The 20,896-nt window shown below is 37.5% G+C and overlaps 1 protein-coding gene across 1 annotated transcript in view; it reads right to left on the reverse strand.

Moving 5' to 3' along the window:
• Positions 1-20,896, reverse strand: part of WDR44 (WD repeat domain 44) — a 93,558-nt gene that overhangs the window by 17,724 nt on the left and 54,938 nt on the right. Inside the window, exons 9-12 of the mRNA XM_086388273.1 lie at positions 17,218-17,324; positions 16,093-16,244; positions 13,576-13,714; positions 11,966-12,030 (exon numbers count right to left, since the gene is read on the reverse strand). Of these exons, the coding sequence (XP_086244399.1) occupies positions 11,966-12,030; positions 13,576-13,714; positions 16,093-16,244; positions 17,218-17,324 (463 nt within the window). The remainder of the gene's footprint in view (positions 1-11,965; positions 12,031-13,575; positions 13,715-16,092; positions 16,245-17,217; positions 17,325-20,896) is intronic.

Raw genomic sequence — 20,896 nt, forward strand, 5'->3', positions numbered from 1 at the left:
TTCCTTTTATTTTACATGAGCACCTTCCATATTTCACTCTTTGGAAACACCTACTAGTTGCATATGGATGTATCATAATTTAATCATTTCCAATTTGTTGGTAATTTAGACATTTTCAACTTTTTGCGAAATAAACAGCAAATCAACAAACGTCCTGGAAAAAAAAAAAAAAAAACGTCCTGGAACATGAATCTTTATCCCCATTTTATTATTTGTTTATCCTAACAGAAGTTTCAAAAGGCTTAAACCGGAGATTTGTATAGTATCTTCTGTAGTCTTAACGTGTACATGTGTGTTAGTCGCTCAGTCGTGTCTAATTTTTTGCGACCCCATGGACTGTAGCCTGCCAGGTTCCTCTGTCCACGGAATTCTCCAGGCAAGAATACTGGAGTGGGTTGCCATTTCCTTCTCCACAAAAACTGGGTGCCTGGGCCCCTGCTGGGGACCTTCTCCTGTAGTCCTAATAAAATCAGGTAAATTTACTGAAGAAAATTTTAGAAATACAGAGAAATATAAAGAATCAAATAAAAATGACCTAAAACCCTATCACTTAGAGGTAACTACTAGTTACAATTTATATTTCCTTTAAATTTTAAAATCTATAAATATTTATAGATATTTTTAGTCAAGATTGGGATAATATATCTAACTTTTCATTCTGCTTTTTTCACTATACATTTAGGATATTTTTTAATGGCATTAAATAATCTTTGAAAAGAATTTAAGGACTGCAACATAATAATCTATTACACTGTATAGATTATACCACAGTTTTTATTTTCCAACCATAAAAATTTCATTTGTTGAAATTTTAGCTATTTTGAAAACAAAAAACCTTTTACTTAAATCTTTGGGCATATATGATTATTTCTTTATGATATATTTTAAAAGGCAGAATTACCAAATGAAATCTTATATATTTTATCTATATCTCTCTGAATAGATATATATATATGTAGAGAGATATTTTTCTCTCTATGTAAATATAATGTATATATTAAACCTTATTATGAATATTCCAAATATACACAGAAGTAGATAAAATAATATACAGTAAAATAAACTCCATGCATCCATCACCTTCTTTAATGATTATCAACATTTTATTCATCTTGTTTTATCAATCTTCCCACTTTTATGTATTTGCTTTTTTTTGCTGGAGCAGTAAGATCTAAACATCATTTTATCAGTAAATATTCTATACGTATCTCTAACTAACAATCTCTCTTTTAAATATAATTATCATTACATTATCATACCTAAAAATACCATTTGTATCATCTAATATCTAATTTATATCTAAACATCCTGATTATATAAAAATGTCATTTTAAAGTTAGATTGCTTTGAAAATTTGTTAACATTTTGATATTTATTAACACTTACTATATACCAGGTATGGTATATAACTTGAATGCCAAAATAAATATTTCAAATCTACATATAATCTATTCTCAGTATTTAAGTCAGAATAAGCCTTTTAAAATATGTCAGACTATGTCATTCTCTGTTCAAAAACTCTGCATCGGCTTCTTTCTCAGAGTAAAAGCCAAAGTCCTTGCAGTGGCCTACATATTATGGCTGCCCCATCTGTACCTCCATGACTTCATTTTCCACTACTTTTCTCTTGCTCACTGGCTCCAACTACCCAGGCCTCAATGCTATAATTACTGAACATACCAGAACTCCTGCCTTTTCACTGTTTCACATGCTGCTGTTCCCTCTACCTGGAATGTTCTTCTCCTCCACGTAGCCAGATAGATGATCCCTCTTACCTCCTTCAAGTTTTCCTCAAATGACAACTTCTCAATGAAGCTTTGCTTGTCCACTGTATTTACCTCCCATCACCCCGCTTTGTTTTATTTTTTTTCCATGAAAACTTTCACCTTCTAATATATTACAAAATTTACCTGTTTTGTTTCTCTGTCTTCAACCACGAGAGTAAGTTTCATAAAAACAGATTTTTTGGTTTCTTTTATTCACTACTATATCCCCAGCCTTCATGGATCACAGCCTTGTCATGGAGAAGGGGCTTGCATAACTCAATGAAGCTCTGAGCCATGCTGTGCAGGGTCACCCAAGAAAGACGGGTCATAGTAGAGAGTTCTGACAGAATGTGGTCCACTGGAGGAGGGAATGGCAAACCACTCCAGTGTTCTTGGTGTGAGAACCCCATTAATATAAACAGTATGAAAAGATAGAAAGATATGACACCAAAAGATGAGTGCCTCCCCCCACCTCCCTGCAGGTCAGAAGGTGTCCAATATGCTATTGGGAAGAGTGGAGGGCAATTACTGCTGCTGCTGGTGCTAAGTTGCTTCAGTCGTGTCTAACTCTGTGCGACCCCATAGACGGCAGCCCACCAGGCTCCCCTGTCCCTGGGATTCTCCAGGCAAGAACGCTGGAGTGGGTTGCCATTTCCTTCTCCAATGCATGAAAGTGAAAAGTGAAAGTGAAGTCGCTCAGTCATGTCCGACTCTTCGCGACCCCATGGACTGCAGCCCACCACGCTCCTCTGTCCATGGGATTTTCCAGGCAAGAGTACTGGAGTGGGGTGCCATTGCCTTCTCTGGGCAATTACTAATAGCTCCAGAAAGAAAGAAGTGGCTGGGCCAAAGTGGAAATGATGTTCAGTTGTCGATGTGCCTCGTGGTGAAAGTAAAGTTCAATGCTGTAAAGAAAAATAGTGTGTAAGAAGCTAGAATGTTAGGTTCATGAATCAAGGTAAATTGGATGTGATCAAGCAGGAGATAGCAAGAGTGAACATCAATATCTTAGTAATCAGTGAACAAAAGTGAATGGGAATGGGCCAATTTAATTCAGATGGCCATTATATCTACTACTGTAGGCAAGAATCCCATAGAAGAAATGGAGTAGCCATCATGGTCAACAAAGAGTTTGAGATGTAGTACTTGGGTGCAATCTCAAAAATGACAGAATGATCTCAGTTCATTTCTAAGGCAAACCACTCAACATCACAGGAATCCAAGTCTATGCCCCAACCACTGATGTTGAAGAAGCTGAAGCTGACCAGTTTTATGAAGACCTACAAGCCCTTTTAGAACCAACATCTAAAAAAAAAAAAAAAAAGATGTCCTTTTCATCATAGGGAATTGGAATGCAAAAGCAGGAAGTCAAGAGATACCTGGAGTAACAGCCAAGTTTGGCCTTGGTGTACAAAATGAAGCAGGGCAAAGGTTAACAGAATTTTGTCAAGAGAACACACTGGTCATAGCAAACACACTCTTCCAACAACACAAGAGATGACTCTACACATGGACATCACCCAATGGTCAATACTGAAAACAGACTGATTACATTCTTTGCAGCCAAAGATGGAGACGATCTACACAGTCAGCAAAAAGAAGATTTAGAGCTGACTGTGGCTCAGATCATGAGCTCCTTATTGCAAAATTCAGGCTTAACTGAAGAAATTAGGGAAAACCATTAGGTCATTCAGATATGACCTAAATCAAATCCCTAATGATTATATAGTAGAAGTGACAAACAGATTCAAGGGACTAGATCTGGTACACAGAGTGCCTAAACAACTATGAACAGAGGTTCATAACACTGTACAGTAGGCAGTGACCAAAACAATCACCAAGGAAAAGAAATGCAACTAGGTAAAGAGGTTGTCTGAGGAGGCTTTACAGATAGCTGGGAGGTGAAAGGCAAGGGAGTAAAGGAAAAATATACCCAACTGAATGAAGCATTCCAGAGAATAGCAAGGAGAGATAACAGGCCTTCTTCAATGAAAGTACAAAAAAGTAGAGGAAAACAACAGAATGGGAAAGACTAGAGACCTCGTCAAGAAAACTGGAGATACCAAAGGAACATTTCATGCAAGGATGGGCAAATAAAGGACAGGAAATGTAATGACCAAACAGAGGCAAAAGAGACAAAGAACAGGTGGCAAGAATACACAGAACTATACAAAAAAGGTCTTAAGGACCTGGATAACCATGATGGTGTGGGCACTCACCTAGAGCCAAACATCCTGGAGTGTGAAATCAAGGGGGCCTTAGGAAGCATTACTATGAACAAAGCTAGTGAAGGTGATGGCATTCCAGTTGAGTTATTTAAAATCCTAAAAGGTGATGCTGTTAAAAGTGTTGCATTCAAAATGTGAGCAAATTTGGACAACTCAGCAATGGCCACAGGACTGGAAAAGGTCAGTTTTCATTCCAATCACAAAGAAGGACAGTGCCAAACTACCATACAGTTGTGCTCATTTCACGTGCTACTAAGTTTACGCTCAAAATCCTTCAGCTAGGCTTCAACAGTATGTGAACCAAAAACTTCCAAATGTACAAGCTGGGTTTGGAAAAGGCAGAGGAATTGAGATCAAATTGTCAACATTCACAGGATCACAGAGAAAGCAAGGGAGTTCCAGAAAAACATCTGCTTCATTGACTGTGTGAAAGCCTTTGTCTGTGTGGATTACAACAAACTGTGGAAAATTCTTCAAGAGATGAGAATACCCCTTACCTGCCTCCTGAGAAACCTGTATTCAGGTCAAGAAGCAACAGTTAGAAGCAGACATGAACAACAGACTGGTTTCAAATTGGGAAAGGAGTAGGACAAGGCTGTATATTGTCACCCTGCTTAGTTAACTTATACGCCCAGTACATCATGTGAAATGCCAGACTGGATGAATCACAAGCTGGAATCAAGATTGCTGGGAGAAATATCAATAACTTCAGATATGAAGATGACACCACCCTTATGGCAGAAAGTGAAGAGGAACTAAAGAGCCTCTTGATGAAGGTGAAAGAGGAGAATGAAAAAGCTGGCTTTAAACTCAACATTCAAAAAACTAAGGTCATGGCATCTGGTCCCATCACTTCATGGCAAATAGAAGAGGCAAAAGTAGAAGCAGCAACACATTTTATTTTCTTGGGCTCCCAATATCACTGAAGAAAGTGACAGCAGCCATGAAATTCAAAGATGCTTGCTCCTTGGAAGGAAAGCTATGACAAACCTAGACAGCATATTAAAAAGCAGAGACATTACTTTGCCAGTAAAGGTCCATATAGTCAAAGCCGTGGTTTTTCCAGTAGTCATCTAAAGATGTGAGAGTTGGACTGGAGAGAAGGCTGAGCATCAAATAATTAATGCTTTTGAATTATGGTTTTAAGACTCTTGAGAGTCCCTTGGACAGCAAGGAGATCAAACCAGTCAATCCAAAAGAACAACCCTGAATATTCATTAGAAGGACTGATGCTGAACCTGAAGCTCCAATATTTTGGCCACTTGATGCAAAGAGCCAACTCCTGGGAAAAGATGCTGGGAAAGACAGAAGACAAAAGAAGAAGGCAGTAGAGGATGAGATGATTAGATAGCACCAACTCAATGGATATGAATTTGAGCAAACTCTGGGAGATAGTGAAGGACAGGGGAGCCTGGCGTGCTGCAGTCCATGGGCTTGCAAAGAGTCGGACATGACTTAGCAACTGAACAACAACACACGCCCAATAAGTATTTGCTGACTAAATGAAGACACAGTACCAGACCTTCAGATGCCAACTACTGGAGCATAATGGTTAACAGCATTAGATCTAAAGACAAATGAGAGAAGTGAAAGTGTTAGTCGTTCAGTCATGACCAGCTTTTTTTTGACCCCATGGAGTGTAGCTCTCCAGGCTCCTCTATCCGTGTGATTCTCCAGGGAAGAATACTTGAGTGGGTAGCCATTCCCTACTCCAGGGGATCTTTCTGACCCAGGGATTGAACCCGGATATTCTCACTGTAGGCAGATTCTTTACAATCTGAGCCACCAGGGAAGCCCAAACGACTGATTAGAGCTGGGTTCTAATTCTGGTACTGTATCTACCTACTGTGTAAAATTGGTATATTACTCAATATCTCTAAGCCTTCTTTTCTTCATCTGTAAAACAGGGTTCTTAACAGTATTTCACAACAGTACCAGGATTGTTGTGAGGTAAAGTAAGACATAAAATGTACTTAGTAAAGTACATGGCACAGAGTAAAGGCTCATAAAATGTTAGCTGGTGTTACATAAATTGATACAGTATATAGTAAATGCTTTTAACAGAACTACAGGTAAAGTACCATGGGAACAGTGAGGGAGCACTGATTAAATTAGTTGAAGCAAGGAATGTTTCAGTGAGGAGAAAAGTCTTAAATGAATTTCCCAGGCAAAAGGGGAAAAGCATATGTAAATACACGGAATCAACAAAGGGTCTGACATTTGTGTTGGGGCATGAACAACCAAGTGGCTCAGAACATAAGGTTTGGGAGAGGGAAGGGTTGGAAGTAACAGTGAGAGCTGAGGTCAGGCTGATCTCTGAAAGACTGAGTCATCTAAGGAATGTAGACTCAATCCTATAGGAAAAAAAAGAGAGCCAAAAGGAGTGCTTAAACAGTAGAGTAACATGATCAGGTCCGTCCAGTCAAGGCTATGGTTTTTCCAGTGGTCATGAATGGATGTGAGAGTTGGACTGTGAAGAAAGCTGAGCGCTGAAGAATTGATGCTTTTGAACTGTGGTGTTGGAGAAGACTCTTAAGAGTCCCTTGGACTGCAAGGAGATCCAACCAGTCCATCCTAAAGGAGATCAGTCCTGGGTGTGCTTTGGAAGGAATGATGCTAAAGCTGAAACTCCAGTATTTTGGCCACCTCATGCGAAGAGTTGACTCATTGGAAAAGACTCTGATGCTGGGAGGGATTGGGGGCAGGAGGAGAAGGGGACGACAGAGGATGAGATGGCTGGATGGCATCACCAACTCGATGGACGTGAGTTTGAGTGAACTCCGGGAGTTGGTGATGGACAGGGAGGCCTGGTGTGCTGCAATTCATGGGATCACAAAGAGTTGGACATGACTGAGCGAATGAACTGAACTGAACATGATCAGATTTGTTTTACAGGAAACTAATTCTGCTGGCAGTGTGGATCAAAGAGTGGAATCTGGGAGAACAGCTATAATGGTCCAGGTAAGAGATAAAGGCCTGGATTGTAGCAGTGGAAATGATAGGAATGGCCAGATTCCAAAGACATTTCTGAGATTAGGTGGACAGGATATGGTAAATGAGTAGACACTGAAAGAGACAAGAGAATGAAAAGTGATCACAGCTTCTAACTCAGGAGATGACATATTTATTAAACAACAACCTGATATCAAGTATGTAGACCATCAAAGGAGTGATTTTCTCAGGAAAATGGTAATTCTGTTTTGGGCATATATTATCATTGTTGATATCTGTCTTCTCCCACACATTGCTCATTGACATGAAGTATCCACTGCATCTTTATATTTTTAGTGCCTAACACATTTTTGACATTTAATAATTGTTTGTTGACTGAACCAAATATAAACTACTGTGCATTTTTAATAAAATACTGCATGTGTACAATTTCACAAAAATTTCCTCTCACTTTCTTATAGTTAAGTCCTTTCATCCAAGTTTTAGACTCTAATGATTTTGAAGGGGATCAGAATGTCACCCCAAAACATGCCCCTTTGCCTAGGATTATTTTGAGCTGAAGGCAACTGAGAAGAAACAGAGACAAGAAAAAACATCTGCCCTCCTCCCTTCTACTTGAAAGCAGAGCATAAAATGCCCTTTGTGAATGTGTCTCCCCCTCACCTCTCCCTTACCAGGAAGGAGAGAATCAATCTTATCTGCCTAAACAGAATCTTAGTAAATAACCATTACCTTCCATTAGTTTCCCCAACAGATTTACCTTCTCACAATTTACTGCCCCTAAAAGCCTAAACTCCTTTTTATTTATCTTGTCACTTTTCCACTAACTTTGCTCTTTGTTAAAATGATATATAAGCTCTTGTGTATAACAGCTTTTTGGGGTCTTCACTCTTTCCCTAGGAAGGCCTCCATATGCATACATAATAAACTGTCTCTCCTCTTAATCTGTCTTTTGTCAGATTATTTCATAGATCCCAGCCACAGGACATAAGATAGTAGAGGAAACTTTTTCCTCCCCTACAATCTATTCTCAAAAATTCTAAGCAGAAATTAAATGCTATAACACCCATATTGGTATTCCACTAATCAAGCACACCAAACATAAATAGATTTATCCAAGAAAAACATTAATTTTTAGGCAAACATCATACTTACAACTTCTAGTGTCAAGAAGAAATGTTACATGACTGGAGCATAATGGAGCAAACTAAACACACCCCTCTTCCTTTCTTCCTTATGTTTACTGAGCTACTTTCGGAAATCAATAGAAACAGAGTATAAGAGCCAGAATTCTAGGCATGGCATGACCAATGAGTAGGTGAATGATGTTGGGTATGTCACTCTGTATGCCCAACGGTACAATAAGTGCTTTTATGGACTCTATTTTGCATGGATGCTAAGAAGACAAGAGTCTATAAGAGATGTAAGTCTATATCTCAAAAGAGATAAAATATAAGATATCACTATCATGAGGAAAAAGAAAAAAGAACACATATATAAGGGAAATAAACTCCACCATGCTTACTGTGCCTCACTGCAGCAAGTAATAGGCTCAAAGATAATACTAGATATCAAACTCCAAAGGCATAGAGGCTTCATTTAACTGTCTCCATACAGAATGACAGACATGAAAGGAACCCCAAAGAATCTTTTCCTGAAAATAACAGATATAAATGATACTCAACTACTCCAGAAAAAAGAGTTGAATACTTCAGGGCATCAGTACTTTTTGGGTCAAAGAACTACTGTGTTCATTTCCCATCCCCCGCCCCCTACAACCCAGCTGCACCGCACAGCATATGGGATCTTAGTCACCCAACCAGGGACTGAACCCTTTGCTTCCTACAGTGGAAGTGTGGCATCCCAACCACTGGACTGCCAGGAAAGTCCCTATGCTCCTCATTTAATAGGTCTTCTACTCAAACAATGTTGGGAGTTACTTAGGGGTTTGGGAGGGGGTAGGAATGGAAGTAGTTAATAATCTGTAAGTAGCATTGTTAAAATAAGATAATATAAGATGGTACAAATAGTCCCTGTTTTTAATAGTAATCAAGACCTGGAAACTTTACTGTGAATTAAATTAATAAAAGCAAATCCTTTTCCCCTAAAGCGAAGTAGTTAAAATTTTAACCACTACATTAGTTAGTGAAGGCTTTATGGAGGAAATGGGCCTTGAAGAACAGGCAAGTCTAAAGTAGAAAAAAAGGGAGATTACAGGCATCCAGATAAGGGAATAGGAATGAATGAAAGGTATAGACGTGGTAATTTAACACTGATTTAGGCCTGCTGCAGTCAGGCATGGGGTTAGGTTCAAGGATACTAAGATCTGTGATACACAGATTTTTGCCTTCAATCGGTTCTGAGCCTAGCCAGAGGGACAAACTGCCAAGGAAGACACAGTAAGTAATATCAATGTCAAAGTACATATGACATACTATCAGAACACAAGTGAGGAACAATTTTGCTTGCATGACTCAGGGAAAATGATAAGAGAAGATAAGATATTTAGGCTGAATCTTGAAGGATAAGTAGGGCTTTGCTCTGTAAGGAAAGGGGATAGGAAGGGAATTCCTGGCAAAGCAAACCACATGAATGAAGACATGAAAGTGAGTGTTTAGGGTACAGACCTACACCTAGCCTAGCAAGTAGGATGCAGAGGTACTAGGGAAATTAGTACTGAGTTACAAAGGTAAGAAGAGGTAATAGCAGGAAGGATGGTGACAAGGAGCCACTAGACGATTTAAAATCACAAAATGATAGTCAGGTCCGGAATTCCCTGATGGTCCAGTGGTTAGGATTCCTTGCTTCCAAAGCAGGGGCCACAAGTTCCATTCGCAAGCCTTGTGGTGTGGCAAAAAAAAAAAAAAAATCTAGTGGCAGTAGAGACCAGAGACAGAAAACCCAATTAGGAGGCTACAGCAAGCATCTAAATAAGTATCAAGGGTCAAGATGATGTGAGTGATGAGGTGACAGATTCCATGGGCATAGGAAGAGGTAGATTGGATAGAATTTTTAACTAATTTGACCTGTGAGTAAGAAAGAAAAAGTAAGAGAGTAAGAGAGTGTTTCTAACTGAGTTAAAAAGGTAACTTATGGATGTTGATGCCATTAAAGATGGCTCAAAAGAGCAGAAGCAGGGTTGTGGGTAAATAATAATAAAAAACATTTTCATGAATGATCATTAATATCTAACCAGCTGCTCAAGTCAGACACATGGGAATCATCCTATGCTACTCATTTTTTTGCCCCAGGTAATGAGTTATCAATTCGTTCTTTTATATTTCTCAAATTCAGCTCCTCTTTATGGTTTCTAGACTCATTGCTATCATAATCTACCATAATTGAAGTACTCATTTATTTATGAAGTTGAAAGCCTCTTAAATGGTCTCCCTGTCTCTAGCCTGGAACCTCCATCCAATCTGTCTTTTACACTGCTACCAGAATGCTCTTTCCAAAACAAAAATCTAAACATTTTAACTCAGCTTCTGATCTAAACTCCTCAAAGCCCATCCTTCCCCAGTACCTTGAGGATAAAGTTCATGCCTTGGTTTAACATAAAAAGCCACTTAAAATCCCAATCCTGTCTACCTTTCCTACAACTCCCACACACGCAGCCTTTGGTCCAGCCAGGCAGTTCCTTTAACATGCCATGCTGTTTCAGCCTCCATGCTTTTGCACTTGCTATCTGCTCTGATACTTCCCTTCCTTCCTTGTCTTACTCCTCATTCAAAAGCCTCCAGGGAGCTTTTCCTGATACCTAGATTCATAAGGCTAACTTGTATATTTGTGTAGTATCTTCAATAGAGTATTACCATCGAATACTATGAACTGCAGGTATATCTATTTCACTAGTCAGCAAGATCCCTGAGGCCACAAAATAAGTCTCCTTTGATTTTGCTGAATCTAGCAGTGTGTGGAACATGTAACAGATATTCAAAATTGATGTGCTTAAAGAACATGTAGGTGGATAGAGCCTTTATATATTGTTATGTGAAAAGGGCAGCACGCACAATAAGATTTCATTGTTGTTTAAAAAACATAAAGCTCTTGAAAGAAATCAAGAATTTTAGAGCCAAAGCCAGTTCAGGATTGGAAGCAGTGAGTGAATATCTTAATTGAGAATGGACAAAGGACAAAACTCAGGAGAAACAGCAATACTTAAGGGGGTGGAAGAGGAAGAGACAGCAGGGGTATAGGAAGAGAACAAGGAAGAAGAGAACCATGGAAAGCTGAGGGGAGAATGTTTAGAGTAGGGAAAAATTAGTGTCAAATACCATAGAGCTAATGAAATCCCAGGAAAATACTACTGAGCAGGTGAACATTTTAGGTTCTCTGTATTTACATAACCTTTGCTTCACTCAACACATAAGCATCACAGGGGACAGCTTAGAATATTTTGCATTCTGCTTTTTAGGTTTAAAACTGGTTATATTTAACTTTCCAGCTCTGAGACCAAATGAAAATCATTAAGATATTTTAAACTACCTGACACTGGGATAAAGCATTTACTAAACCAAGAAGATGGAAAAATTAAGATATTTCAGTATCTTTCTTTCTTTTCTTAGTTATTTCTTATTCAGGTATCCGTTACTTTTATCATTTTAAAAATATCTAGGGACTTCCCTGGTGGGCCAGTGTCTAAGACACTGTGCTTCCACTGAAGGGGGAACAGGTTCAGTCCCTGGTCAGGGAACTAAGATCTCACATGCTGTGTGGTGTGGGCAAAAAATAGGAGAAAATTTTTAAATAAAGTATCTCACATGGATTTGAGGAGAGGGAATTTCTTTTGTTTAGATTTACATTAGTATGGTAGCTTGAGTAATATTAGATACTGTCTGACAACCCTTAACCATCACAATTTTTCATTTACTAATTCTAACAGAAAGAATTCTCATTTCTAATGCATCTCAATTTTAACTACTTTCATGAATCTGTTATATCTGATAAACAATAAGGTACTTTATGGTTAAAAAAAAATCATAGCATGTAACAATAGTAACCATAAAATAATGAACATACCCCTGTATCTGTATCAGATTTTGATGAATTTAGACTTTCCTGAGAAGGTGATGGGGACACACGTCCTAAAACGACATAGTAATTGTAAAAAGGCATGTATGTATATACAACTGTATATACACACACACAGAAAACATCAATCACAAATAATAACACAATAACACCTAATTAAAAGTCATAGAATGCATCATTCTAGAAAAATGTATTTTTCTAAACAAGCAAAGCATTAACTCTTAGGCACCAAAGTATTTGTTTTTATTATTTTTATATAGAATCTTTATAAATTGGCTTAACCACATGTCCAATTTAATAAAATATTGTTATATCCTCATTATTCATTGTGAAGACATTCTTGTCAATCAGAACAATCAGCAAGATGAACAATAAAGGGGTAAAAAGTGTCTGGGCTGGGTTAAATCTCAATTGTTGTTGTTGTTGTTGCTAAGTCGCTTTAGTCGTGTCTGACTCTGTGCGACCCCATAGACGGCAGCCCATCAGGCTGGGCTGATGAATCCCCTGGGATTCTCCAGGCAAGAACACTGGAGTGGGTTGCCATTTCCTTCTCCAATGCATGAAAGTGAAAAGTGAAAGTGAAGTCACTCAGTCGTGTCTGACTCTTTGCGACCGCATGGACTGCGGCCTACCAGGCTCCTCCGTCCATGGGATTTTCCAGGCAAGAAATCTCAATGGCCACTGAAAACAGTCTTTCTGCTCTAGGCAGGGAAATAAAAGAAATCTATAATAAACAGCTTTACTTTTTGTCAACTCATTATGATCTCAAATTATGTTGTTATATTGCAAACAACCTCATGGGGCTACTAAAGTATATGGGCCCCGCTGGCCAGTTTAGTGGCTCTCCCTAGATTTCTATGTTCCTCAAACTACTACTGGAACTATATTCTATACTCCTGCCCATGGTCACCTCTATTCTTCTTTCTCCCATATCTTAACTTCATGTATTCAGCCTTGGATGATTGGATAGCAAGAGGTTTGTGGTGAAAATGTACTGCAGTTAAATAACGACAATAATTACAAGAAAAGAATCCTATACACTTACAGCACCTAAAACATCAATTATAAACACTTTGCTGATAACATAATACAGAAATATTTTACACAGTTGTAATCGTGTGTATACACATCATATTCTGGGGTTTCTCTTTTCCATTTAACCTAGTTTCATATACTCTTTGATGTATTGACAAATCACATTTACTTTCCATGGCTTATGTTTCCTTAATCATTCTTTACTTATTAGATGTATGTATTATTCTCATTCTTTTTCTAGATTAATCACACATTTCCTTTTAACCTAGGATAGACCTGAAAGTTACCAGGGGAAACCAAACAACCTTGTCCTCGATAGTTCATAAATTTAACTCTGCAGTATACCTGATAAGAGATAAAGTAAAAAACTTTGTGGTAGTTTTTCCCACTGGGTTTAGATGCTTTTTGCTGTTGACTTCTGTCTTATTTTTAGGTTTGTGGCTTATATGGAAAATAGTGGTTGCTGCAAATGATTGCCAGATAAGACGGCATTATTATACCTAAAATGTAAAAATGCCAGATGTGTCAGGATTTTTTAAACCCTGCCAATAAAGGAAAAATACCTTCTGTATTGTATTTCATTCGCATATTGTTGAAATAGTCAAAAGCATTTTTTAAAGCCCATATTCTCACTACATTGTCTTGTCCAGCAGAGGCAAGTAATCTGCCACAGTGAGAAAATTTCATGGTCCACACAGCTCCCTGTGAAAACAAAGGAAGGTTCAAAGTTCAAAAGTTGAGACATTATTTTTCAGCCAAAAAAACCCCTTATAAGTTGTATGCCAAATGATACATAAAGTCCCTGAATATGAACAATTTCCATTCCAAAAGTGCCTTCATAAATCCAATTTGTTCTTAAGTCCAACAAAGTTAGCTTAGGTATACCCAACTAACACAATCGGCTATATAGTACTGTACTGTAATACATTTATGATACTTTTCAAACAAATAATATACAAACACAAAAAATTAAGACATTTTTAATCTTACAGTACAGTACCTTGAACAGTACAGTAGTACCACCTATATCACCACTGCTTTTATACTTGCTTCCAGACATCCTGGGCTTGAAATAAGGATACTGTACTACTGTACTCTATACAGTACTGTAAAGTACACAAAAGCACAACCACCTGAAGAGGATGCACACATGTGACCATGTATGCCAGACACGTGAACTAGCTTACATGATTGGACATGCGAACGCAGGTTTGCATCTTTGAAAGTTAGCAGGTTGAAGGTTTGTATGTAGGGGACTTATTGTATACTAAAATAATGCTCACATTACTAGCACCATTTAAAGCTAACAGTCCAGTGGTGCTATAATACCACAAAAGGGGCCTTTAGAAGACAGGGGGAAAGACAGCTGAGCTACAGTTTTCTATAATGTAAACTAACATCTTCAAGACCCATATATTGTCCACATATTAATGGAAATGGGAAATCTGAGGTGGCCAGAAATCTTCACTGCAAAAGTACAAAGCCTAGTCTGGGGTCTTAGTCTCCTAGCTGAACATGACAGCAAGTGGAATAGAAGGGGGCACAGCCGTGAGAATAGCAATAACAACTCCTGACAAGGGCTGAGGGAAGAATAAGGTGCACCTTAGCAGTAACCCTCACAGCACTGGGCATTTGGAAGTGTTGGAATGGTGTGGTCTCATTCTGTTTTCTCCCCAGAAAAAAGTTGTGTAGCATATTGCTAAAATTCTCAGACAGACAGTACTGAAAAGACTGGGGAGGTATGTGGGGGAAAGCAATAAAGAATGTGAATCCTTAAAATGGAAAGGCCAAATCCCAAATAATCTTATAACCACTATTAAATTGATAACATACATCTATGCAGATCAAAAAGATCATCCAAGTTAGAGGTAACAGTTTATTTAATGGAATATTCATTTCCACAAAATTCCCACAAAAATGTTAAGAAATTTGTCATTTGGAGCTTATTGCCATGAGATTTTAACTTAAAACTAGAAATACTGAAAAAGACTCAATACAGTACAAGGAAATTCATCAGATTCCTTAAGGAACTTACTATAAACAACTCAAGCTTTTTTTAAATTTTATTTTACTTTTAAACTTTACAATATTGTATTAGTTTTGCCAAACATCAAAATGAATCCGCCACAGGTATACCCGTGCTCCCCATCCTGAACCCTCCTCCCTCCTCCTTCCCCATACCCTCCCTCTGGGTCGTCCCAGTACACCAGCCCCAAGCATCCAGTATCGTGCATCGAACCTGGACTGGCGACTCGTTTCATAAACTTTTATTTTATTGAAGTGTAGCTGATTTACAATGCTGTGTTAATTTCTGCCATATAGCAAGCACAGTGTTTCAGTTGTAAACATAATACGTATTCTTTTTCATATTCTTTTCCATTATAGTTTATCACAGGATATTGAATATAGTTCCCCATGCTCTACAACTCAAACGTTTTATGTGTAGATTGTAAGTACCAAAGTAAATTCAAATCTGGTTGCTGCCTGATATGTATAAGCCAACTTTTAGATTTAAAAATGTAAATAAATAAGTAGATTCCCTGGTCAAAGACCCACAGCATCACTTACCCAGTTCTGAGTTTATTACACTCTTCCCTGTGTTTCTAGCATTTTCAGGGGGTAACTGTGATGTACTTTGTGAACTTGACATCTACTTTGGTACATTTTAAGACAACGTGTACCTCTCTCTCTCTCTTTGCTCTTTCACTTCACAAAATATACCGAGCTTCTGAAATATTTGTATAAATTATTTAAAATATACGAGGGAACATTTTAAACATTGTTCAAAGTGACAGATCACCCTTAATTGCTTTTAAGTTTGGTACCTTTCTTTAGTAAAAGAAAGTTTACACAGCTTTCTTAATGATACAGGCCTAGAGTTTACTTATAAGTCACTTCTTGAACAACAATTCAAAGATGGACTCTGCATTACTTATTCATTAAATCATATTAATATCAATTCACTCTTCAGGCTCAGGCTAGCAAAATTATATATATAAGAAGACATCAGCTTTATAGAAGTCAAATTATTTCTCTCAACGAAAACAGAATCAATCCTTAAAAATAAAAAGGTTGCTTACCATATGTTCACCACTAAGATCTTGTACCACTTTGATCTGATCAAAATCGTAAGGTCCTTTGAAGCCATGTGCTGCTTTGAATTTAACTGGTCTTGTGTATGGCATTCCTTCATCATCACTTGATGAAGGATCATCTTGATCAGTATGAAAAACTGAATAGAAAAGCAATAGAAAGCATCACTAGCTAATGTAGATATTGCTACAATCATATTTTCATATCTACTGCTTACCAAGAAGATTCATTAATTGGAAAAGCAAAATCTGTCTACTACTAAATAGCATATTGGTTTAGCAGCATGGAGTCTGGTAGTACCAGACTGCCTGGGTCCAAATTCAGCTCTGTCATTATCTATGTGACTATGGGCAAGGTATTTGACCTTTCTGTGCCTCAGTTTTCCTATCTATAAAATGGGATAATAATGGTATCCCTGCTGTATTCAGTCATGGGGGTTTCCCTGGTGGCTCAGTGGTAAAGAAGCCGCCTGCAATGCAGGAGACATGGGTTCAATCCCTGGGTTGGGAAGATCCCCTAGAGAAGGAAATGGCAACACATTGCAGTATTCTTGCCTGGGAAAACCCACGGACAGAGGAGCCTGGTGGGCTACAGTCCACAGAGTCACAAAGAATCAGATATGACTTAGTGACTAAACAACAACAATAATGATACTTACTTCATAGACTTTTTAAGAGGAGTAAATGAGCTAATACAGATGAAAGTGCTGAGAGCAGTGTTTGGCACAGAATAAATACTATGTAACAAATCAATACAGTTATAACAAGGGCACAGGAAGTTAAGGTGCAGAAATTCAGAAAATCTACCTAATTTTGAGAATATTTATAAACACTGATCTTACAAAACTAATTTACAACTGATTATTGAACAAACACCTCTTCCAAGTTGCTGCAGTCACAAAATATGTACAAATTCATGTTTAAGATAAATAAATTTTTCTTTCCACTCATAAAATTGATAGTGAGAGTAATATGATTTATTGAAATGCTAAGATAAAAGCTATAAAGATTTATTACTTTCAATAAAATACAATGTTTATTATAAACTATAGGCTAAACTTAAATGACTACAAATCAATTAAATATTCAGTTGAAGGGTTCTATTTCTCTTACCTTCGTCTCTAACACTTTTAACTTTATTTACAGCACGTTCACCATATTCCTCAGCAAGGTGCTTCGCTCTCTTTACTGATTTTCCTAGGAACTTCTTTAGTTGAGTCCTTACCAAAAATGTAAAAAAAAAAAAAAAACCAACCCAGATTACCTCTTATTAACTCCAAAGTTCAACAATTCACAGATAATCTCATGAGCTGTGACTGGTAAAGAGTATCATTTTGAAATAATACCTTTTTTATATAAATAGTAGGTGTTTAACACCCCAAATCCCTTGTTCTATGCAATAAATATACTTAAATCAATATGGCTACAAAGGAAATATAGGCAGTCCCCCCAGTGACAGTATCATATCCTCTACAGCATTATCATGTCACTAGAGGAAAACATAGGTAGAACACTCTTTGGCATAAATTGCAGCACTATCTTTTTGGAGCTAACTCCTGGAATAATGAAAATAAAAACAACAAAAAAATGGGATCTAATTAAACTTAAAAGCTTCTGCACAGCAAAGGAAATCATAAACAAAAGACAACCCACAGAATGGGAGAAAATATTTGCAAATGAAGTGACCAGCAAGGGACTAATCTCCAAAATATAAAAAACAGCTCCTGCCAGCTGAATATCAAAAAAAAAAACAAAAACAAAACAATCCAATTAAAAATGAGCAGAAGATCTAAATATACATTTCTCCAAAGAAGACATATAGATGGCAAAAAAGCAGAAGGAAAGATGCTCTACATCCTTAATTATTATAGAAATACAAATCAAAATACAACGAGGCATCACCTCACATCAGCCAGAATGGTCATCATCAGAAAGTCTACAAACAATAAATGCTGGAGAGGGTAGGGCAAAAAGGGAACCCTCCCACATGTTGGTGGGAATTTAAATTGGTAAAACCACTATGGAGAACAGTATGGAGATTCTTTAAAAAAATAAAAAAGAACTACCATATGGTCCAGCAATCCCACTCCTCTGGGCATATATCTGGAGAAAAGCACACTTTGAAAAGATATATGCACCTCCAATGTACATTACTCACAATAGCCAAGACATGGAAGCAACCTAAATGTCCATCAACAAAGGAATGAATAAAGACGATGAGGTATATATATACAATGGAATATTAATCAGCCATAAAAAAGAATGAAATAATGAGATTTGTAGCAACATGGATGGACCTAGAGGTTATCATACACAAGTGAAGTAAGTCAAACACAAATATCATATGTTATCACTTACATGTGGAATCTAAAAAAACCATACAAATGAACTTATTTACAAAACAGAAACATACTCACAGACTTTGAAAACAAACTTACAGTTACCAAAGGGGAAAGGGGGAAAGGTGGAGGGGAGGAGATAAATTAGGAGTTTGGGATTGACATATACATACTACTATATATAAAATAGATAATCAACAAGAATCTACTGTATAGCACAGGAAACCCTATTCAATATTCTCTAATAACTTATATGGGAAAGGAATCTGAAAAAGAATGGATATATGCACATGCATAACTGAATCACTTTGTTGTAAGTTAAGCTAACATGATATTGTAAGTCAACTATACTCCAATATAAAATAAAAATTAAATAAAGTTATTATAAAATAGTGGTTATATTCCCCATGCTGTACAATATATCCTTGTAGCTTATTTTATACATAGCAGTGTGTATCTCTTAATCCCCTACCCCTATCTTGCCTCTCCCTTCTTCCTTCTCCCCACTGGTAACCACTAGTTTATATCTGTGATACAGAGATTAAATACATGTAGAGATTAAAAACAGATAAACCATTTTTAAAATCACAATAAGGTCTCTGCTATTTATAACTGAAATTATATTTTTCTGGTTAACTATAGGTTTACTACTATTATAAGCAAGAAAGCAGATATTTTAGCCATTTTGTATGATACCATCTCTAAAATACATACATTTGTGCCTTCTTCAATGGCACTTAGTGCTCAATAAATTTCTTTAATAAACAGGGTCAGTTACCATCTTTACTATTCTTTAATACACCAAGGGTTCTCAAATGATTCCAAGTGGGCCATAATAATGGTTTCCCTCTCAGCCTTCAAGGCAATAGGGTAGGGCCCAGAGAAAGCAGAACCCTGGGTCAGTCTCTTCTGGCCATCAGCTGCCTCATCAGCTTACCCCAGGATTCAGTGCAAATAATACCATGTTCTGAACATCATGATGTGAGAAGAAGTTGAAAGCACTGCCGTGTGGAATGGTTGAGCAATATATGAGTCCTTTTTATCATTTTCCTCATTCTTCTCTTGCAATCAGAGTATTCTCTGACATTCTTATGTGCTAACTTATATTTGTCATGGTCTGATGCTTCTATTTTGCTCTGAGATTAAATATCAGATGACCAGACTTTTTAAAATTATGTAAGAAGTAAGTATAAAGGTTTTCAATAAACCTGAGGAGCTTTTCTTTTTAAAAAATAATGAGCTTTACTGCATGGAGCATTCTCTTTCCTAGAGGTCTATATGTCTCCTGAATAATTCTAATTATACGGTCCTTAATAGTTGCCACTGTTAGACAGCCAAAGTCCAGATGGCTGAGGTGTTATCATATACCTCCACTGTGGGCATACCTTTTCTAAAAAAATCTCAAAGCTTTCTTTGCTATACTTTCCACATGAGGAAAAGATCAGACTTGAGTGGAGAACTCACTTTGGCCTTAGACTAAATTATTGCCAATTAAAGGACTTCCAGATATACAAGCTAGATTAAGAAAAGGCAAAGGAACCAGAGATCAAATTGCCAATATCCACTGGATCATAGAAAAAGCAAGGGGAAAACACCTATTTCTGATTCACTGATGACACTAAAGCCTTTGACTGTGTATTACAACAAATTGTGGGAAATTCTTAAAGAGACTGGAATACCAAACCACCTTACCTGTCTCCTGAGAAACCTACATGCAGATCAAATGCAACAGTTAGAATTAGACATGGAACAATAGACAATGCAAAATTGGGAAACGAGTAGGTCAAGGCTGTATATTATCACCCTGTTTATTTAACTTGCATGCAGAGTACATCATGAAAAATGCCTGCCAGGCTGGATGAATCACAAGCGGGAATCAAAATTGCGAGGAGAAATATCAATAATCTCAGATATGCAGATGATACCACCCTAATGGCAGAAAGCAAAGAAGAACTAAAGAGCCTCTTGATGAAGGTGAAAGAGGAGAGTGAAAAAGCTGGCTTTAAACTCAACATTCAAAAAATGAAAATCACGGCATCCAGTCCTATCACTTCATGACAAATAGATGGGGAAACAATGGAAACAATGACAGACTTTATTTTCTTGGGCTCCAAAAATCACTGCAGACAGTGACTGCAGCCATGAAATTATAAGATGCTTGCTCCTTGGAAGAAAAGCTGTGACAAACCTAGACAGCGTATTCAAAAGCAGAGACATCACTTTGCCGACAAAGGTCCGTATAGTCACAGCTATGGTTTTTCCAGTAGTCATGTATGGATGTGAGACTTGGACCATAAAGTAAGCTGAGTGCCAAAGAACTGATGCTTTCCAACCATGGTGCTGGAGAAGACTCTTGAGAGTCCCTTGGACAGCAAGGAGATCAAATCAGTCAAAAGGAAATCAGTCCTGAATACGTATTGGAAGGACTGATGCTGAAGCTGAAGCTCCAGTAC

The sequence above is a fragment of the Bos grunniens genome, chromosome X (assembly GCF_055505025.1).
Source record: "Bos grunniens cultivar Pamir isolate PY7600 chromosome X, Bosgru_T2T1.0, whole genome shotgun sequence".
Taxonomy (NCBI): domain Eukaryota; kingdom Metazoa; phylum Chordata; class Mammalia; order Artiodactyla; family Bovidae; genus Bos; species Bos grunniens.